This window comes from Microcebus murinus, chromosome 14, assembly GCF_040939455.1.
Source record: "Microcebus murinus isolate Inina chromosome 14, M.murinus_Inina_mat1.0, whole genome shotgun sequence".
Taxonomy (NCBI): Eukaryota; Metazoa; Chordata; class Mammalia; order Primates; family Cheirogaleidae; genus Microcebus; species Microcebus murinus.
Window position 1 is genome coordinate 171338 of NC_134117.1, and position 22803 is coordinate 194140.

The 22803-nt window shown below is 53.2% G+C and overlaps 1 protein-coding gene across 1 annotated transcript; it reads right to left on the reverse strand.

The window, feature by feature from the left end:
• Nucleotides 1-1737: 1737 nt before the first annotated feature.
• Nucleotides 1738-21368, reverse strand: MTG1 (mitochondrial ribosome associated GTPase 1). The gene is made up of 11 exons (XM_076009670.1): nt 21200-21368; nt 19858-19924; nt 17687-17789; nt 15676-15756; nt 15059-15115; nt 14763-14853; nt 13028-13089; nt 12462-12558; nt 11965-12046; nt 3407-3519; nt 1738-3012 (listed from the first exon to the last, which is right to left on the reverse strand). Exons 1-11 carry the CDS (start codon nt 21309-21311, stop codon nt 2873-2875), a joined length of 1005 nt encoding a protein of 334 aa, XP_075865785.1. The 5' UTR covers nt 21312-21368; the 3' UTR covers nt 1738-2872.
• Between the last annotated feature and the right edge of the window lie 1435 nt (nt 21369-22803).

Consider the following 22803-nt stretch of genomic DNA (forward strand, 5'->3'; position numbering starts at 1 on the left):
CCCTGTGGGCTCCAGGGTGTTAGGGTCCTCCCCAGCCAGAAAGGCTGGCAGCAGCCTGTGGCTCCTGTACCAACCAGCCACTTGCCCTCCACGCTCCAGAGCTGCCCAAAGGAAGGTGCCAAGACCAGGCTCAAACCACTCCTGCTCCCTGGCCCTGCCCACAGACAGAGCCGACCCCAAGAAGCCACCCTCAAGCTGGGCTGACTCTTCCCCAGCAGCAGACAATGGACCAAAGGAATCCAGGATTTGGGGGAAAGGGAGGGAAGAGAATGTGCGCTCCAGTTGTGCAGAAAACGTTCGGTGCTAACCTCCGGCCCAGAAGAGCAGATCCTGAGGGTTTCACAACCCAGGAACATTCCCACGCAGGGAAACCATCCATTCCAGGAATGCCTGTCTGGGCTCCCAAACTCGCCTGCCCACGGAGGCTACCTGGGCCTTGCCAGACAAGCCCTCACTCGAGGCCGTGCCCCCTTCTCTGGGCAGGCTCCCTGCAAGACCCACTGCCAGGGGCGGTTCCCCCCTCCCTCAGGGCCTCTTGGCTCCAACCACTTGAAGCAAGTCAGTTTCTTGGGACCCATTTTGGGGAAGGAAAAGAACACATTCCAGAGCTTCCCACTTCCTTTGAACTTCAGGTTCCCACTCGGGGTCACACAGTTCTCACCTCTACTAAAGGTATGGAAACTGCCAATCCCACGCAAGAGCCCTCCCTGGGCACAGCACGAGCTGCGAGGCTCCTGGTCTTGCCAGCAGGCATCTCCCTCTTGGAAGCAGCTGACAGCCTGGTTGGCAGAGGCCAGGAGCTCAACTGAGACCCATGGGCCACCCACAGCCACCAGCAGGTCCTTGGAGCAAGGGTGACCACAGCAGTGGGGCCAGCACCCAACAGGTGCAGCCAGAGCTAAGAACCAGCCTCGGCTCAGCAGCAAGGAACTCACAGAAGGCTGAGCCCCCTTCACCACTGAGGGTGGTCTGACAGCCAAGGGACATTCTGAGGACAAGGGAGACACCCAGAATGGCCTTCAGGAAGCGCTGAGCTAGTCCTGACAAGGCATTTTACGTCTCTGTGCAAAAGACCAACCCTTTGCTGCTCTGATGCCTGCTAGCCTGGCTCACTCGGTGGAGCTCAGCACCGCAGGGCCTCCGCTGTGTCAAGTTCTCTACGTCTCTAACCACCCACCCCAAGGTAGTGGCTTTTCCCAGGGCCCCGGCGCCCTGCAGCCGTGGGATCTCAGCCCTCCACTCTCAGGCACAGCTGCCTGCCCCCTGGATCTCCCAGCCTTTGGACTCAGCTGGTGGGTACCAGCATCAGGCTGGCACCGCCCAAGGGCCTGCCAGCCTCTGCTCTCCCCAGCACTTGGGTCTGACCAGGTGACGGTCTGAAAGCTACTGGCAAACCCTGGACCCAGCACTTTCCTCCAAACATCGGGGCCCTAAGCCGCAGGCGGCAGCTCCCCACAGCTCTGCAGGTCCACACTGCCAGTGTTCTCTGGGCATCAGCTGCTCCTCCATCCCTTCCAGACCAAGCTCAGTGCCACCAAAGACCAGCAAACCGGGGACAAGCCCTGCCCAGGGTCCTCAAAGGCAGAGGTTCTGCCATTTCCCTCAAAGGAGGCAGGAGAGTCAGAGGTCCCAAGGGCAGGGAGACCCACTAGAGCCCCCTTGGCTGCTCGGACACCCCGCTGGACCCCCACACACCACGTGGCACAGGAGCTGACGTAGTTCTAGACACTGGAAACATCCTCTTCCGTGACAGTTTATTTGGCACAGCCATGGCTCCGTGTACGTCCTGCCCAGGCAGGGTTCCGGCAGGAAGAGATGGTGCTGGGGGTCATTTCAGGCACCAAGTGTGCAGGGCATGGGGCAGCCACATCTGGAGGGGCCAGCGGAAGACACCAGCCAGCCCCAACGGGATACTTATGCAAGACAAGAGGCGGGACACCCACGCAAGACAAAGGCTGGCTGCACACTGAGCACCAGCAGAGACACAGCCAGGCCGCCGCTGGACAAAGATGAGGCCGGAACTTCCGAACAGCCGGCCCCAGCCCCAGTAGCACTTCCAGAGTCTGCCCCTGACACAAGCCCACCAGCCTGCCCCGGCCCTTTCCGAGGATGCAGGTTGGAGGCCGGAACGTTCCTCAGACTCCTTCAAGTGCAGGTGCCCTGGCTGGGAGGGCTCCGCAGCTCCCCCCAGCCCTGAGGAAGCACAGACCCACTGTCCCGTCAGCTGGGAGGTGCTCGGAGGCCCGGGGTCTCCACTGCCCACACCAGGCGCCCTCCAGCCCGTATGCAGCAAAGCCATGTGCAAGCCCCCAAGGAATGGGTCCCAGGGCGCTGAGGGGAGAGGCCAGTCCTTGGGCTTTGCTACTCAAAACCCCTTGTCCCTGTCTGTGAGCACATTCGCTGGTGTGTGAAATAAACTCTCTGCTGGCACCGAGGCTCCCTGGTTGTTGGGGGGCAGGTCTCCAGTCTGAGAACCTGACACGAACCCTGGTTGCCAACCCACCTGTTTCCCATGTTCCAAGTGTGAGAGGGGCTTCAACACATATGGGCCCAGTCTGCAGGGCTGTACAATTCATTGGCCAATGAAGATAGGCCTTCTAATGCAGAACTTTAAAAATGACAGAGTACAGCTTAACTCAAGAGACACTGAGCAGGAACGTCACTGCTGGACCAGGCACTCGGGACACTCAGATGCTGGCAGATGCCCCTGTAACCAGGAGCCGGCCAGGTGCGGTGGGGCCAGGAGCACCACGTCCCTTCCTGCAGCAGGGACCTGAGTCATGGTGGCTGGCGTGGAGCTTCTGAAAAGGGGTAGGCTGTCGCAAGCCTCAAACACTCAGGCCAGGCAGGTCTGGGAGGCCACATGCCCAGTTCAGGGGTCTGTCTCGGCCAGGGGGTGGCCCCGCAGAACATCCAGGTCCAGCATCACGGGGCCCAGCTGCCCCCTGCGGAAGGTCCGAAGGAAGTCTCGCGCTGCCTCGGGGTAGTTCGGCCGAATGACATTCACATCACCTGGGATGATAGGGTCTGCTGAGGAGGGGCCTTCAGGGTGGGCCCTGCCTGAGGGACGGGCCCTAAGGGACCCCAAAGCAGCATCAGGGCAGCCTGGGGAACCTGGCATCTTCAGGAAGAACCTAGAGCTCAAGCCACGTCACCGGGAGCCTCCAGAGGCCAGAGAAGTAACAGGGCCCAGGGCCAGGGCCAGAGCCAGTTTTTCCCCCTGGAGCCTGGGCCAAGCTCCTTCCCCTCTAAACCTCCCATTTCCCTGCCCCAAGAGCCATTCCCTGCCCCAAGAGCCATTCCCTGAACAGCCATCACATATCTCTCTCCCTGCCTCTTCTGAGGATGTCGGGGAGTCCCCACCAGGTGTCAGGGTAAGGGCCCCCGTGTCTGCAGCCTCACTCACCTGTGCCCGTGAGCACCTTCACCTTCTGCATCTTCCCCAGCTTCACGGCCACGCTCTTCAGCACACGCTCAATGTCGTCACAGGGGGCACCCAGGCCATAGTGCTGCACATACCTGCAGGCAGGGCCCGGTCAGCACTGCAGGCCCAGTACTCACACCGCACCAGGGCCAGCTCCTCCCACCTAAAGGCCACCCCTGGCTCCACAAATGACGGCCAAGCACCACAGGGGTGACGGCCACCTCAGGCAGTGCCGTGGGGGAACTGGGCCCTATGGGGGAGCTGCTGTCCCACAGTCCCCACGCTCTGTCCCGTGTGGCCATGGCCAGAGCTCTTGGCTGCCGTGGGTGACATAATGGCCATTCACATGCAGCGGGCTGCACCCATCCTGCCCGAATGCAGGGCAGGCCTCTGCACAGGCTCAGGCCCTGGACGCTCATCTGCTGCAGAGGATGGCACTTGGCAGCTCCTAGGCAGCAGGATACCTGTGCTCTCTCCACCTGCTGGAGAGGGGATCGCCTGACCAGCGTTCCCTGCAGCACAGCTGACCAGGTGCCCACCCTGCTGAGCACCACCCATGGTCCCCACAGGCACCCCATGCCCCACAACGCAGGGTCTCGGCAGACAGGCCTGAAGGGAAAGGCCACGCAGAGATTAGCAGTGAACACGAACCTGTCGTGAGCCCCGGCACCAGGAGACTGACCCGCACCCAGCACTCTCCCAACCTACAGATGGGGGACCTGCCTCAGGCTCCCCAGAAGACAGGCTCGGCCTCAAGCAGGTGGCACATGTGGACCTGCCAACACCCCTGTGGCCCAACAAACCAAGACAGGAGCCCTAAGAAGCATCAGATCCTGAGTGATGCACTGTCCCAAAAGGTGTCTAGGAGGCCTCAAGTCTGAGCTCTGAATCAGATCCCCAAAGGGTCCCCTGGTGCTCCCTGTCCTATCCCTGGTGCTCCCTGTCCTATCCCTGGTGCTCCCCGTCCCGTCCCTGGTACTCCCCGTCCCGTCCCTGGTGCTCCCCGTCCCGTCCCTGGTGCTCCCTGTCCTATCCCTAGTGCTCCCTGCCCCTGGGCACTCCCTGTCCTATCCCTGGTGCTCCCCGTCCTATCTCTGGTGCTCCCCGTCCCGTCCCTGGTGCTCCCCGTCCCGTCCCTGGTGCTCCCTGTCCTATCCCTAGTGCTCCCTGCCCCTGGGCACTCCCTGTCCTATCCCTGGTGCTCCCCGTCCTGTCCCCGGCGCTCCCTGTCCTATCCCTAGTGCTCCCTGGCCCTGGGCACACCGTGTCCCCAGCACCCCCGAGCAGCTGTCCCAGGAGAAAAGAGCAGCCTCAAGACAGCTCTGGCTGACCACACCCCAGACCTGCCAGAGCTCCTGAGAGGACCAGACTGTTTCCAAGTAACTGTCCCAGAACAGAGTTCAAGAATGTCTACAGGAATACAGATATCCATCACCTAACAGGGGAAAAATCAAAATGTACAGCATCCAAGCAAAAGCAATCGAGCCTGCCAAGCACAAAAGTAGACACACAATGAGAAGAAAAATCAATTAATAAAAACTGACCCCCACGGACCCATATGGTAGAATTCAGATTTGACATGAAGCCAGTTAACTGCATCCCATGTGGTTATAAAGCAGAGATACAAAAGGTATTTCAAAATGATCCAAACTGAACTTCTAGAGGTGAGAACCATGAAAGACACCTGGATGGAACGAATGCTTAGACGCTGCAGAAGAAACACATGAACCTGCAGACCCAGCACCAGAAACGGCAAACAGAAGAAAGCACACGGGCGGTGGCGCAGGGCAATTGGCCAGGACCTGGGCACGGGGTCCGGGTGGACAGCAGGGGCAGGAAGACACTTGTAGAAATAATGCTTCAAAACCAGCTACATTTGATGAAAACTGCAAAGCCACAGAGCCAAGAAGCTCAATGAACTACAAGCACAAGAAACACAGAGAAAACTGTACCAAGGCCAATCATAATCAAACTGCTCAAAAGCAGGGATAAAATCTCAGAAGCAGCAGGGGAACAAAGACAAACATGAATTTCTCACCAAAAATGACCTAAGTGAAAAAGCAACACGGGCCGGGCGCGGTGGCTCACGCCTGTAATCCTAGCTCTCTGGGAGGCCGAGGCGGGCGGATTGCTCAAGGTAAGGAGTTCAAAACCAGCCTGAGCAAGAGCGAGACCCTGTCTCTACTATAAATAGAAAGAAATTAATTGGCCAACTAATATATATATACAAAAAAAAATTAGCCGGGCATGGTGGCACATGCCTGTAGTCCCAGCTACTTGGGAGGCTGAGGCAGGAGGATTGCTTGAGCCAGGAGTTTGAGGTTGCTGTGAGCTAGACTGACGCCACGGCACTCACTCTACCCTGGGCAATAAAGTGAGACTCTGTCTCAAAAAAAAAAAAAAAAAAAAAAAAAAAGCAACACGTGTGCAGTACTAAAAAAACATCAACCTGAAGTGTCGTGCAGGGGGAAAACACCTCTCAAAATGAAGGTGAGATAAAGACATCTTCACACAACCAGAAGCTTAAAAAATCCATCAGATCTGCATTATGATCAATACTAAAGGAAAACCTGAGGAAACCTGGGTCTACACGAAGAAATGAATTACACCACGATGGGTAAATAAATATACAAGATTCTTTTCTTACACTTTTTGTTGCTTTAAAGATGATTATATAAACCAAAAATAATAAAAGTATATCTGGACCTTATACAATTTTTAAAGGTAAAAATATATGATGATGGTGGCACTAAGGTTAGGATGAGAAAAACAGAAATATATTATTATGAAGTTATCACTTAAAGATGTACTATGAATCCCAAAGCAACCTCCCTTCAAAAAGTTATAGGCCAGGCAAGGTGGCCCATGCCTGTAATCCCAGCACTCTGGGAAGCTGAGGAGGGAGGATTGCTTGAGGTCAGGAGTTCAAGACCAGCCTGAGCAAGAGCGAGACCTCATCTCTACTAAAAAAATAGAAAGAAATTAGCTGGACAATTAAAATATTTATATAATATATATATATATACACACACACACACACACAAATTAGCTGGGCGTGGTGGCCCATGCCTATAGTTCCAACTACTAGGGAGGCTAAGGCAGGAGGATCACTTGAGCCCAGGAGTTTGAGGCTGCTGTGAGCTAGGCTGACACCACAGTACCCTAGCATGAGCAACAAAGTGAGAGACTGTCTCAAGAAAACAAAAAAAGTGAAAATAAAAACAATTACCACTTACAACAACATCAAAATACGAAAGAGTTAAACAATAGGGAATGATATCACCAAAATGGTGAAGTAGAACCAATCTGGCTTCACTCCCCAACTCCTACAGAAAACCAAAACCAAATATCCAGCACCAAGCTTACCACCAGCAATGTTCCAGAACTCAAACCTGAGGATGTGATGTTCCCAGGGCCACAAAGAAGTGAAAACCTCACAGCAAACAGTGAACTGCAAAGAACTTCAAACAAGCACACTCAAAAAAACCCAAAACAAGCCAGACAAAGAAGACTGGAATAATAATCCTTCAATATGGAGCCACAGGAATATGCCCACAGGAAACAACAGCAAACAGACCTGTGACCTCCCCAAACAGAGAAAGCCAGCAGCCAGCAACTGGCCCTAATGAGATGGTAACACATGAGCTCTCAGAGCAAGAATTCCAAAGAACAGTTCTAAAGAAACTCAGTGAACTCCAATAAAACACAGAAAAACTTAAAACTTTATCAGAGAAATTCAACAGAGATTGAAATAATGATAATTTAAAAACAACAAACAGAACCAAGAATACATTTGCTGTTAGAACTGATAAATTCAGTAAAGATTCAAGGTACAAAAACAACATACAAAAATCAGTACCATTTATGTATACCAATAGCAAATAATCTGAAAAAGAAATCAAGAAAACAACCCCACTTACAATATCTACCAAAAATATAAAATACCTAGGAATAAATTCCATCAAAGAAGTGAGATCTCTATAAGTAACACTATAAAACACTGATAAAAGAAATTTAAGAGAACAAGAAAAAAAAAGGAAAGATATTCCATGCTCACGGATTGGAAGAATATTTTTAAAATGTCGATACTACCCAAAGCGACTTACAGATTTAATGCAATCACTGTCAACATACCAATGACTCCACGCAGCAGTGAAAAGGGACGAACTACTGATGCAGGTGACAGCACACTGCAACGTGTCTGCACAGTGACACGCCACGCAGCAGTGAAAAGGGATGAACTACTGATGCAGGTGACAGCACACTGCAACGTGTCTACACAGTGACACGCCACGCAGCAGTGAAAAGGGATGAACTACTGATGCAGGTGACAGCACACCGCAACGTGTCTACACGGTGACACGCCACGCAGCAGTGAAAAGGGACGAACTACTGATGCAGGTGACAGCACACTGCAACGTGTCTGCACGGTGACACGCCACGCAGCAGTGAAAAGGGACGAACTACTGATGCAGGTGACAGCACACTGCAACGTGTCTGCACGGTGACATGCCACGCAGCAGTGAAAAGGGACGAACTACTGATGCAGGTGACAGCACACTGCAACGTGTCTGCACGGTGACACTCCACGCAGCAGTGAAAAGGGATGAACTACTGATGCAGGTGACAGCACACTGCAACGTGTCTACACGGTGACACACCACGCAGCAGTGAAAAGGGACGAACTACTGATGCAGGTGACAGCACACCGCAACGTGTCTACACAGTGACACGCCACGCAGCAGTGAAAAGGGATGAACTACTGATGCAGGTGACAGCACACTGCAACGTGTCTACACAGTGACACACCACGCAGCAGTGAAAAGGGACGAACTACTGATGCAGGTGACAGCACACTGCAACGTGTCTACACATTGACCTCCACGCAGCAGTGAAAAGGGACGAACTACTGATGCAGGTGACAGCACACTGCAACGTGTCTACACAGTGACACACCACGCAGCAGTGAAAAGGGACGAACTACTGATGCAGGTGACAGCACACCGCAACGTGTCTACACAGTGACACGCCACGCAGCAGTGAAAAGGGACGAACTACTGATGCAGGTGACAGCACACTGCAACGTGTCTACACGGTGACACACCACGCAGCAGTGAAAAGGGACGAACTACTGATGCAGGTGACAGCACACTGCAACGTGTCTACACAGTGACCTCCACGCAGCAGTGAAAAGGGACGAACTACTGATGCAGGTGACAGCACACTGCAACGTGTCTACACAGTGACACGCCACACAGCAGTGAAAAGGGATGAACTACTGATGCAGGTGACAGCACACTGCAACGTGTCTACACGGTGACACACCACGCAGCAGTGAAAAGGGACGAACTACTGATGCAGGTGACAGCACACTGCAACGTGTCTACACAGTGACACGCCACGCAGCAGTGAAAAGGGACGAACTACTGATGCAGGTGACAGCACACTGCAACGTGTCTGCACAGTGACACACCACGCAGCAGTGAAAAGGGACGAACTACTGATGCAGGTGACAGCACACTGCAACGTGTCTACACATTGACCTCCACGCAGCAGTGAAAAGGGACGAACTACTGATGCAGGTGACAGCACACTGCAACGTGTCTACACAGTGACACACCACGCAGCAGTGAAAAGGGACGAACTACTGATGCAGGTGACAGCACACCGCAACGTGTCTACACAGTGACACGCCACGCAGCAGTGAAAAGGGACGAACTACTGATGCAGGTGACAGCACACTGCAACGTGTCTACACGGTGACACACCACGCAGCAGTGAAAAGGGACGAACTACTGATGCAGGTGACAGCACACTGCAACGTGTCTACACAGTGACCTCCACGCAGCAGTGAAAAGGGACGAACTACTGATGCAGGTGACAGCACACTGCAACGTGTCTACACAGTGACACGCCACACAGCAGTGAAAAGGGATGAACTACTGATGCAGGTGACAGCACACTGCAACGTGTCTACACGGTGACACACCACGCAGCAGTGAAAAGGGACGAACTACTGATGCAGGTGACAGCACACTGCAACGTGTCTACACAGTGACACGCCACGCAGCAGTGAAAAGGGACGAACTACTGATGCAGGTGACAGCACACTGCAACGTGTCTGCACAGTGACACGCCACGCAGCAGTGAAAAGGGACGAACTACTGATGCAGGTGACAGCACACTGCAACGTGTCTACACAGTGACACACCACGCAGCAGTGAAAAGGGACGAACTACTGATGCAGGTGACAGCACACTGCAACGTGTCTACACAGTGACACGCCACGCAGCAGTGAAAAGGGACGAACTACTGATGCAGGTGACAGCACACTGCAACGTGTCTACACGGTGACACACCACGCAGCAGGGAAAAGGGAGGAACTACTGATGCAGGTGACAGCACACTGCAACGTGTCTACACAGTGACCTCCACGCAGCAGTGAAAAGGGACGAACTACTGATGCAGGTGACAGCACACTGCAACGTGTCTACACGGTGACACGCCACGCAGCAGTGAAAAGGGACGAACTACTGATGCAGGTGACAGCACACTGCAACGTGTCTGCACGGTGACACGCCACGCAGCAGTGAAAAGGGACAAACTACTGATGCAGGTGACAGCACACTGCAACGTGTCTGCACGGTGACACTCCACGCAGCAGTGAAAAGGGACGAACTACTGATGCAGGTGACAGCACACTGCAACGTGTCTGCACGGTGACACGCCACGCAGCAGTGAAAAGGGACGAACTACTGATGCAGGTGACAGCACACTGCAACGTGTCTGCACGGTGACACGCCACACAGCAGTGAAAAGGGACGAACTACTGATGCAGGTGACAGCACACTGCAACGTGTCTGCACGGTGACACGCCACGCAGCAGTGAAAAGGGACGAACTACTGATGCAGGTGACAGCACACTGCAACGTGTCTACACGGTGACACGCCCCGCAGCAGTGAAAAGGGACGAACTACTGATGCAGGTGACAGCACACTGCAACGTGTCTACACGGTGACACGCCACGCAGCAGTGAAAAGGGATGAACTACTGATGCAGGTGACAGCACACTGCAACGTGTCTACACAGTGACACGCCACGCAGCAGTGAAAAGGGACGAACTACTGATGCAGGTGACAGGGACGAACTACTGATGCAGGTGACAGCACACTGCAACGTGTCTACACAGTGACCTCCACGCAGCAGTGAAAGGGATGAACTACTGATGCAGGTGACAGCACACTGCAATGTGTCTACACAGTGACACGCCACGCAGCAGTGAAAGGGATGAACTACTGATGCAGGTGACAGCACACTGCAACGTGTCTACACAGTGACACGCCACGCAGCAGTGAAAAGGGATGAACTGATCCACGTTACAATGTGCACAATTCTCAAAACAGTTATGCTGAGTAAAAGATGCCAGACATGGCCTTTCTGTTAAGACAGGGGGTCATTTGTTGTCTGTGAACTTATCGTACTTTACTAAATAAACTTCACCTTGTGCTTGCCTCAAGAAAAAGTAAAAAGAAAGGCACCAGACAAAAGAGAGGACACCCTATATAATGGCGTTAATTTGCAACTCTAGAAATGCAGCTCAGCCTGCAGGAAGAGAAAACAGGGGCTGCCTGGTTGTGGGGAGAGGCAGGAAGGAGTGATCGCAAGAGCACGAGAAACTCTGGGCTGCGGAATGATCACTTTCTGGATTTGTGTGTTGGCTGTGTGTTGGTTGATACATCCGTATGTCCAAACTTACCTAATTTTAAATAATGTACGTATTATTGTCTATAATACCTTTATAATGCTGTTGTGTTTTTTTTAAACTGTTATTTTCATTTATTTTATGTTACATCTATTCCCGTGCCTTAAGTTTTTGTTTCTTCGGTTTCTTCTGGGATATCTTTTTCTTCTGTGCAACCTCCTCTTCTGGTTTTGGAACAATTTGTTCCTGTTCAGTGAGGATCATCTCGATGTGCCGGGGGGGCTCATGTAGGGATTAGTCCGACCATGAGCTCTGTAAGTTTGGCGACGCATCTTGGGTGCTTTGTTCACCTGGATATATGCTCAATGACCAGAGAATCTACATCCAAATCCTTAAGTTCAGCATTACTCTCTGCATGTTTAAGCATGTGCAGCAAAAATTCAGCACTCTTTTTTGGGCCACCGACCCTGTGTCCAGCCCCACTGTTTGGCCTGGGCACACCTACCAACTCCACCATTGTAACGTCAGAATGGTATACACTGTTTCTTTAAAGTGGTACTTCTTTAAAGTATCTTTCAGGTACTTGGTGGCTCTTTGTATGTGCATGCCCTTGATGGCCTGGGCAGTTTCACGAGTGTTCCTGAAGTGAACACGAAGATTTGAGCCTGACTTGCATGATTTTGTGGGGTTTTCTGGGTCAAGTGAATAGCGAGCCATTTTCACAAATCCCCTCAGGCTGCTTGAGGGGAAGAGGACTATGATGCTGTTTTTTAAGAAATTACACCTGACCAGGGAGAGAGAAGGAAGAGGGGCCCTACTGGCCCCGCCACCACTCACCCGAAGAGCCGGTGCCTGTTGAGGGTGTAGAGCAGGTAGTCGGCCATGGTTTCCTCCCCCACCAGGTGGTCCAACACGGTTCCTGTGAAAGCAGGCAGAAGTGAGCGGCTGAAGACAGCCGGCTGTCTGTGCTCGAGCACACCACCCAGTCTCAGCCCAAAGACAACCTTGCTCCTAAGGAGAAGGCCACACGGGGACTCTTCCCTGGGGTGGTCCTGGCCCCTGCTCCCACCTGGCACGTGTCGCGGCCACGTGACCTTGTGACCTGATCTCACTGCCCTGTCTGTCTGTCTAATGCAGAGAGTGAAGGGTTCTCCCCCGTGGGACAGGGTCAGAACAGTGACCAGCACACGTTATCTGTGAGCTATGGCAGCTTTCACCCTGGGCTTGGGGAAGTGTCTGGCAACAACCAGGGCAAAAGCGGTACCAACTGCCGGTCCAGGGCCCCGTGCCCAAGGCAGCAGGTGGAGCCCTGACGGTGGGGCAGACGGGCTCACCACACAGGGCCAGCTTCAGGCCCGTCTCCACGCTTTCGATCCGAGGAGCCAGCACACCAGGCGTGTCCAGCAGGAATATCAGTGGCCGCTCAGAGACCTGCACAGGCACAGAGGGCACGACCAGGTCACAGGCAGCCTCTCACACCAGGCCCGAGCTCCAAGGAAGGCACCTGGAACCCCCGTCGTGGAAGCATCACTTTCACCAAGCTCTAGGGTTCCCCACAGTATTAATATGCATATTTCCCACTTAATGCGGAAAATAAATAAAAGCCCCCGTCTCCTCCCACGGAGAACAAAGGGGATGCAAGGAGGGCGGGCTCCAGCTCTGCCCTGCCCGTGTTGTGGCCCTGGGCAGGGGGGCTCTGCCCACTTGGAAATGGGACAACCAGAGTGCTGCCCTCAGGTCTGGCCTAAGGACCTGGGCAGGGCCTGGCGCATGGAAAGCACCCGGTGGGGACACCAAGGGGAGGAGGGGGAAGGTGTGGTCAGAGGAGGGCAGCCACATCGTGAGCTCAGCAGGCACCACCTGTGGACGCCTGTGCTGCTCTGGCCACCAGGGACCCCACCTGAATTCTGGACATCACAGCTCTGGTGATCCCAGGCTCGCCACCCACCCTGGCGGCTTTCCCTGTAGGGCAAAAAGGGGGCTGTCAAGTGTACAGTAAACACATAAGCTACAGAACGAGCAATGAAACATCTGTACGTGCCTAACACGTCTGTTGATCCAAAACAGAACCAAGCTTCCCAAGGCTAAAATTCATTCCACATTCAGTCCCAAAAGAGCTCACAGCACGGGCACGTTCAGGCTGCCTAGAGGTCAAGAGGCTTCAACAAATGCCAGAGCTGACCTCCCCCCATGCTGGCAAGGAGCTCCCAGAGCTGCTCCTCCCTCCTGCACCTGCCCCGCCCCCTCCCGGCCCAGGCCCTGCCACACAGCCTGTGGAGCCGGCTCCCGCCCAGGAGCCACTTGGGCTCCAGATGCCAAGGGTGCCCTGGACCCAGCTCAGGGCGTGTGCCAAGCACGGACCGCTCAGCCGCTATCAAACCAACGCCAAAGTAATGGAACACAAGTGTCCATGGACAGATGTGGCCAGTACACATGACAGAATATTATTCAGCCTTGAAAAGGAAATTCTGGCACAGGCTACAACAGTCAAGTGTTGTGGACGTTGCACTCAGGGAAATAAGCCAGTCACAAAAGGACAGATACCGCGATTCCTGCACGAGGTGGTTAAGAGTCGCAGAGACGGAGCAGGACGGGGTGGGTGCCGGGGCGAGGAGAAGTGGGTGGGAAGTGACTGCTCAGGGTTTCGTTTTGTTTGGCTTTAGAGACAGGGTCTCACTGTCACGCACTGGAGTGCAGTGATGTGATCACAGCTCACAGCAGCCTCAAACTCCTGTGCTCAAGTGATCCTCCTGCCACAGCCTCCCAAAGTGCTGGGATCACAAGTGTGAGCCACTGCACCCAGCTTGTTTATGTTTACATTTACAGTTTGGGGTCATGAAAAAGTTTGGAAAAAATAGAGTGTGCTGGCTGCACAACACTGTAAATGTACTTAATGTCACTGATAAAAAATGACACACTTGAAAAATTTTTCTTAGATGGCTATGACTCTCCAATTAGCACCAAAAATACCTTCTTTGTAAAACAATAGTTCAACATAGTTTAAGGCCTTTAGATTTGAACACTGTGAACAGATTTTTAAATGTATGCTACATTAATGTGAAAAACAAAGCCAATATAGAACTGAATTAAAATTTAAAATGCTTAAGGAAAAAAAAGAGCAGAGGACACAGTGAGTGACAGTGGAAGGGCTTCTGCTTTGACTCAAAATCTGAAAATAAGCCTGAGAGGAGAGGCGCGCCCATGGTGCCCAGGTGCTGAGAACGCAGCTGCCCCGGGCCACCACCCGCAGGACAGGCCCGACCACACCTGCTCATAGAAGTCGGCCTCCCTGCCAGACAGTTGAACCCCATCAACTCCACCACACTGTGAACTCTCTGATTAAAGGGATTTAAATACATGAAAAAACAAAATTTTGTCAAATTTAGAAAAGTCATTCTTCTATCAAAGATTTTAAAGGAAAGAAAAATCAGATGCATAATTTACAGCAGACTGCCTCTCCCACCATCCAGCACTGGCTGGACTGCGTCCTACTGGGTCCTTTTGGTGGAGAGGGACAGCCCCCAAGGTGCTGTGAGTTTCCCTCAGAGCAGCAGCGGGAGCCTGGCCACGCTCCCCAGGCCCATCCTTTCCAGGAACAACGGAGACATCCAGCCGCCAGCCATGGGCACCCGTACCTTTCCTGAGGTGCTGCCTCCTGAGGGAGTTGATGAGGGAAGACTTGCCCACGTTGGGGACCCCGATCACCATGATGCAGTACTCCAGGTTCTGCGGAGGCGGAGGGAGGGTCACAGGGCACACCTGGGCCACTGCAGCCTCAGACCCCAGCCCAACCCAGGCAAGGGGGCCCCCAGCCCAGGCCAGTTCAGGGAGAAGGGAGGTCACGGCACAGCCCTGCCGACCAGCGGGAGGACGAAGTCGGGCCTCCCCACCAGGCCCAGCCACATCCCCGCTCAGGGCCCCACCAACCAACCTCTCCTCGGTGGTAGCGGCAGCTGTTCCCAATCAGTTCCGTGACCACTGGGATGACCTGCAACAGACCAGCCACTCACAGAGCCCCTCCGGTGTCTGCCGGTGCTCCGACCAGCGCCTCCTGCCACCTCACACACCCAGGTCATGGGCTCCAACCTCCCCTCTCATTCTTCAGTCAAGAGAACAAAGACCCCACATCCAGGCTTCTACTTGGTAGTTCAGAGGGAAACCTGGCTTCTTCCTTAATTTCTGCTACACTCAAGCGTCCGGCATTGGGGACTTTGGCTTTGTCCAGATCACAGATGTCAGAATGAGTCCCGGGGTCAGGGACAGCCGTGACTGTAACTACCGTCTAACAAAGACGCATGCCAACCGTGAAATTCTGCCAAACACAACTAGGGAAAGTAAATTCCCAGACTTTCCAAGACCCTGACCCCTTACAATCCCACACTTCCCGCTATCTGAAAACTCACCCCCCTGACGCTGTGCCCCCAGGGGGACCCCCCAGCACCCATGTGGCAGCTGGACACCAACACCCAGGATCTTTTCTGAAACTCCGCTTCTTACCCCCGACACATACTGAACCAGAAACATTAGGGCGTAAACAAAAAGGCCTACCTGCTTGACATTTTCATCCTTTACACAGTTGGTGAAAATGACATTTTTTAGGCCTTCTCCTTCTAAGTGTTGCAGAATTTTCTGAAAGAGACAAGACACTTCCATTTTAAATACTGAGTGAAAACACAGGTGGGTGACACATGCCATTCAAGGGTCTGAGGTTGAAGGTCAGCTCTGAGAGGAGTGTCCATGTGCTCACACCCACTGCAGGCTGACACCCTGGCCGCGAGGAGCTGGGACCGAGGCAGACATGGGCACAGGCAACAATGGCCCCAGCGGCCAGGACTGGGGGTTCGGAGGTGCACAGCCGGCCCCCTGCTGGCCCCAGGGAAGGCGCCATAGAGGACAGGAGGGAGCCCTGAGCAGGGACAGCGCCCTCGCAGTCCAGGCCCCACCAGGGGTGAGGACGCAGCAGACACAGCTGCCCTGGGGACGTCAGCACCGTCTGTGCTCACAGCAAGGGTGAACTAGGCTGCTCGGCAGCTACCGCCAGCACTGAAACCACAGGGTGTGGGTCTTTACTGAGTAATCACACTGCTCTCGTACATTCTGCCTTTCATAAAAGGGACTCGGCTTTAAACCAAGGCTTGAACCCAATCTGATTACAGAGTACAGTATATGCAATGCTGGAAAAGCCCCAAAGTAAACTGAGGCTAACATAAAGTTACTATAATAGCTTTAACATTCAGTGAAGTCAGTGTAAAGCTGTATCGTATTTTTAAAAATCAGTGTTGTATCGTTTGACCAGCTCCTGACCTAAAACTATGATCAATCCTTAAATCAACAAAAGTCATTCAGTTAGTTTTAATTGTTTACTTTTAGTTATATGTTACCATGACTCAAGTTGAGACCAAGCACACCAAAAGCACGCATGAAGCCACTTGCTAAGTGGACAGACTCAGCCAGACCCCTCCTCAGGGAGGCAGACGGCGGGGCCGCCCGGACACCTCCGTCCTGATGCTGCAGAGGCACCTGGCATTGCTCTTGCCTCCGGACCAGGGGAGACAGTGCTGTGCCTCCATACTAGACAGTCACCCCTAGTCCACAACACTAGCATTTTAAGGGCAGAAGTAGCCTCAACTAATAGAAGCAACTAAGAGCATCTGTGATGATAAAGAACTAAAGCTTCAAAAGCAGTGAAAACCAATCAGATCAGACATGTGTGGCTGTCACATGGGAAATGCCTCCTGCCGGGACTCTCAATGAACAAAGCAACTCTGTGGCATTAGTAGATAACGTTTCCCTGGAAACCTGTGTTGTTGGGGTTTAAGTACCTTGAATGTACCACAGTGAACTGAGAAACCTGAAAGGCATTATTGCTGTGGCAACAAAAATTCTACACCAAACAACTTTTACAAAACTGGCTTGAATTCAAAAGATTCTGGTACCTACTCTTTGAAGGATTTGACAACACAGCAAGAAAACCAGAGATGAACACTTGAAAGATGACATTTCCAGAGTGTTCATGTTTCTTTTTCTCTAGATGCCTTGCCCAGGTCTACCTGGGTGTAGAGAAACCCCTGAGCTAATCCACCATCCCCCAGCCAGCCCTTCCAGCTTTGGGCTCTCACGGTGTGCATTCAGCATTCAGCGTTTGGCATTCAGCAGCCAGGCCCAGGCCACACTGGCAAGCCTGACGCCTGGGGCACTGCAGCCATCATGAAGACCTCAGACCAGACCAGTGGCCACTTAAAGTAATTAAAAATTCAGTAAAATGTGAAAGTCACATGTGGCAAGAGCCACATGTCAGGTGTTCGCAGCCACACGTGGCCACCACATGGGACAAAGTAGACAAAGAGCAGCTCCACGGCCAGCTCCACTTGGGCTCCAGCAGCACGAATGACCCGCCCCCGGAGGTGCACACACCGTGGGCATCTGGACGGGAAGTGACACGTGACCATGCTGGAACACTCGCACAAAGCCTGGCCTGTCTGGGTAACTGACACTGAGGGAGCCGAGCAACCCTCCAGCAGGCACAGAGACCTGGGAAACAGCCACGCTGCCCGATTACCTGCTGCTCCGTGAGATCCGCCAAGTCCATTTTGTTGAGGACCAGCAAGTGAGGCTTAAGCCCAAGGGTGTCCTGAAACAGAGGGTTTCGGCCTGAAAGTGGGATGTGGCAAAATTAAGGCAAAAACTGCTTCAAATCTTTACCAGCCAATGAATTTATTTTTCCTTGTCACCCAGATTGGCACCACTGTCAGAAGGGCAGAGAAGGAAGCCCAGGCTCAGAGCAAGGACAACGGCCAGCCCATCCTCACATCCTAAGAGCTGCAAAACCAATTCCAAGTCTGCCCTCCCGACTAGGGAAAGGGCACCTTCCTCACCACCACAGCAGGCCACGTGAGGGTCCCAGCTACCCAGTGGCAAAAACATAAAATGAAGTTCAGAGAAAGGTTTTATAACTAAGTCACACTGTTTGGTTGCCATGATACATAAACTCAAAATCAATGATCTCATCATTCAAAAAAAAGTGCCTCCGGCTGAGTGCAATGCCTCATGACTATACTCCCAGCACTTTGGGAAACTGAGGAAGGAGGATCACTTGAGGCCAGAAGTTCCAGACCAGCCTGGGCAACATAGCAAGACCCCATCTTTACACAAAAAGAAAATTAGGTGGGTGGGGTGGCACGCGCCTATAGTCCCAGCTATTCAAGAGGCTGAGGCAGGAAGATCACTTGAGCCCAAGAACCGGAGGCTGCAGTGAGCTATGATCGTGTCACTGCACTCCAGCCTGGTCGACAGAGCAAAACCCATAAAAAGTGCCTCCCATAAAGTCCTAACTAGAATATCTCAAGCCACCACTGCCACCCTCTGTGACTACTAAGGACACGAGGGGTGTCTGCCACCTAGGCCCAGCAGCTGCACCTGCAGGTGGGCAAGTCTGTCCTTCCCCATAGAGACTTTCCTTGAAGATTCCACCTCCTGACTACCTTCCTCAGTCCGCCTTCCCTCCCCACCAGCCAGGAGCCCCTATCTCACATGACACTAACACAGGCAGGAGGCAGCTTTTTGTCTCTATCCTCTGAGCCCTCTGCCTTTCCTGGAGCTACATCTCGCCTATCAAGCCCAGCTGTGACGTTCCCAAGGCTTCTCACATGCCCCACTGTAGGCACCTAGTTAAGCTGCTGGGTCCCACACCACAGAGGGACTTGCTGTGAGTCACTCATCCCTCAGAGGCCAACCCTGTGCTCATTCAGAGCAAGCCTGGAGACTCCTCTCCTCAGACATCAGGGCCACCACACAGGTTCTGGTTCTTGCAATATCCTAGAGAAGGCAGACCAGTGACTGAAGAATAAATGTCCTCTCATCGCATATAGTAAATAATATCTACAGGCTTCATTCTTTAAAATAATTAAATAATTGCCAGGAAACACTTTTGAGCAGCATGAGATATTACAAGAACTGATATACTTACAGCCTACAGCAAAGAAATCCTACATTTTATTGCAAACAACCTTTTGAAACGCTGAAAATGGTTCCTCATCCTCCACTATTTCCAGTACGTTCCAGCAGAAGCTGCAGCCACCCACTTAACTAGCTGTGCCTAGGCCAGCACTGTCTAAGGGTTTAGGTCTGGTGTATCTTCCCCACACATTTCTGTGGTAAACAAGGCAGGCAATAACAACTGTAAGACCACATTTCCATTACATAAAGTGAATCTAAATGTTGCTCAAATACAACAAAAGCAATGTTTGAGAAGTATACCGTCAATGAACAAATCATGACCTCTTGGCAATTCATGCCTCAAGCACAAGAGGAAAACCCCATTTGGCAGGAACATTTAAACTGAGGTTCACGTCCTATCTAGAGAATTCTACTGCTGGGCTGTGCCAGACAGCTTGGGTGAGCCAGGCAGAGGTCGAGATGAACAATGCTATGTATCAATGCACAACTTCAAAAAACAAGCTGCCTGGACCGCACACCAGAGATTCTGATGAACTGTTCTGGGAAGGGGCCCGGAAACTGGTATTTTTAAAAGCCTCCCCAGGTAATTCTAACATGCAATGAGAGTTGAGAACCACCGTTTTAAATGCCAATTAAGAGGTGAGGCTGCTGGCCACCATGAGGGGCTGGCCAGACTAGGGCAGGGTCCAGAGAGGAGGAGGCCAGACAGCAGGTGGCAACCCAAGCAGGCTCCTGCTGCCTGAGGAAGAGGTGCCACCCCTCACTGTGAAGGATATCCGGGCATCATGGACCTCGATGATGCAGTCCACCAGCTTCAGGGAGCTCTGCATCTTCTTCAGCCCTGGAAAACAGAAGGACACCTAAGCAAAGTGACTCGCAGCCTTTCAAGAGCAGCAGATTTAAACTGAACGGTCCAGAACAACACCCCACCACAAACAACCTGAAAAGACAACATGTGAGTGAAGCACGCTAAGTAACAATAACTGGTAGCCATCTGCTGAGTGCCCCCTCCAAGTCCCACACCCATGGCGGCATGGCAGAAGCAGCACACAGCCCTGCCAGAGGGGTGGCAGCATGTCAAGGCCAGGTCCTGTTTCCATCACCTGACACTTGGGTGACTCTGGGTGGAATATTTAACTTGTGTGGGTGTTGGGCTGGACTGTACAACAAAGCAACGCTGGCACATAAAGCCCCTGGTGCCCTGTGGGGACGACAATGCTTGCACATGAACACGGCACTGATGTTCCCCAGCCAGGAACAACACACGCAACAGTGTCAGCACTGAGGACACCTGCCATCGACATACGTGAGACATCACATCATCCCTCCTCTTTCCAATCCTCAGGCCCCCACACCAGAGAGTCTCCCCTCTTGAACGCCAGCTTGCAACTTTCCAAGGGGGCAGCAGTGTGGCCACCGCAACACCCAGTAGGGCCAGGCACGTCCTAGATGTCTCGTGGGGCCGAATTTTGACAAACAGTAACGAATTACCAAACATTTAGACAGGGCAAAAAAGGAGTCCGGATATGTTTTAAACGTGTTGCGAAGATACAGCTGAATACTTTACAACTTGAAAGTCACTTCATACACACTATTTCATTTATTCCTCAAAATAACTTTCAGAAAACTATGCCTTTTCTAAAACATGGGGAAACAGGGTTCAGGAGACTAAAGGGGCAGAAGGGACTTGCTAGGAACTGAGACGAGCCCGGTCCACTTCCCACGGCCCACCCTCCCCCAGCCCCCGGCCCCTGAACCGAGGTCAGGGGTTGAGCAGGCTCCGCGGAGGGGGCGGGGCGCTCGTGCCGCCTCTGGAGCAGTGGCACACAGACCGCGGGGCGCGGAACGGGCGCCGGGGCTCGGCCAGCCGGGGCGGGAGCTTTGGGAACAGGGGTGGGGAGCAGAGGTCCAGGGACGCGGGGTCGAAGAGCGAGAGTGGAAATAGCACTTCCAGGGGTCGGCGGTGGCGGGTAGGGGCTCCGGGGACGGGCGGCCCAAGGACGACCCCCGCCGGCCGGCTCGCGGCGACCCGGGGAAACGAGCCGCGGCGGCCGAGCCTCCAGCACAGGCGGAACAGGGGCGCCGCGGCTGCGGGCGGGACCCCGCCGGACCTCACCCTTGGCCATGTGGCCCGGGAACCAGCGGGCCACATCGCGCCCGTGCACGGAGAAGTTCTCCCGCCAGCCGGCCACGGCGGCGCGGCACAGCACGCGCGGGGACAGCCTCATGGCGCCGCTGTACCGGAAGCGCTCCTCGGCGGACCGTCCCCGGCTTCCGGCGCTCCGAAGTTCCGCGGCTCGGCTTGCGCGTGCGCACAACACTGCCCGCGGCCGCGCGAGGCCCAGGGTGGGCGGGGCCCCGAGTCGAGGGCGGTCGCCGGGGTCCCGGGCTCTGCGGCGTTTCTTCGGCAAACTGTCCAACTGTTGACATTCAGTACGTTTTGAAAGTCCTGGCTTTCCCTTAAGCATGTCCTGTGTATGTTTGCGACAGAACTCAGCAGTTCCTGGCAACGTCGGGTCCCTTTTCACAAACGTGAATTAAAACGTCCCATCATTTTAAGTTCACCTTGTAGATGCAGTATCTTCATTTTCATTTCAAGTACTTCAGGTTTTAACGTAACTGAAATAAAATTTTAAGGCTCACCCCCCCCCCACCAGCTGACTGAATGGAGCCCCTCGTGGACAAACGAATATCCTAAAACTAAATTGTATGCTTCCCATGTATCGATTTATGACTTTACCTGTAACCCCAGACTCCCTGGAATGTATAAAGCCAAACTGCGACCCAGCCACAGCGAGTCCAGCTGCCCAAGGCTTCTTGGGTGTAGCTCCAGCTTCGGGTCATGGTCCTCAAATTTGGCTCACAGTAAATTCTTTTAAAATTATTTTACAGGCCAGGCGCCAGTGGCTCACGCCTGTAATCCTAGCACTCTGGGAGGCCGAGTCGGGCGGATTGCTCGAGGTCAGGAGTTCGAAACCAGCCTGAGCAAGAGCAAGACCCCGTCTCTACTATAAATGGAAAGAAATTAATTGCCCAATTAATATATATATAGAAAAAATTAGCTGGGCATGGTGGTGCATGCCTGTAGTCCCAGCTACTTGAGAGGCTGAGGCAGGAGAATTGCTTGAGCCCAGGAGTTTGAGGTTGCTGTGAGCTAGGCTGATGCCATGGCACTCACTCTAGCCTGGGCAACAAAGTGAGACTCTGTCTCAAAAAAAAAAAATATTTTACAGAGTTTGGCTTTCTTTTTTCCGGTTAACATGCATACCCTTCCAAATACTGACTGCAGTTCTGCTAATTAAACCTGTTGATACCAGGCCAAAACGTGCTCCGACAGGTGTTGACACAAACGCAGTAAGACCCTGGCGGACACAGTGGCTCCCAGGAGGGTGCCTCTAAGGCAGCTTTGAAACAAGCTCCTAAAATGCCAATGTACAGATTCTCAGTACAAAGATATTATCTTTGTGGCTTTGTTGCTCCTAATCCTCCTAATACTTAGCTGTGAACATGCCTGGGTTGGGGATAGGGTTGGAGAGACACGGAGGCTCCCAGGACCAGGACCCCGTCCCGGCTCCCAACGTCTCTCCCACCCAGAGGAGGCAGCCAACGTCTTGCCTGCCTTTGTCCCTCTGGACACAGAACGGAAGAAACCCTAAATGTTAATGATAAAGATCTTTGCACTTGCAGGAATGCACTTGCATTCCTTCACAGTCCTTGGAC

Coding starts and splice junctions, on each gene's coding strand:
- MTG1 (XM_076009670.1), bottom strand. CDS start 21,311: ATGAGGCTGTCCCCGCGCGTGCTGTGCCGCGCCGCCGTGGCCGGCTGG. Junction 19,925..21,199: donor CCCGGGCCACATGGCCAAGG/GTGAGGTCCGGC, acceptor TCTGTTTTCCAG/GGCTGAAGAAGATGCAGAGC. Junction 12,559..13,027: donor CTGTGATGTCCAGAATTCAG/GTGGGGTCCCTG, acceptor GTGCCTGTGCAG/GTCTCTGAGCGGCCACTGAT.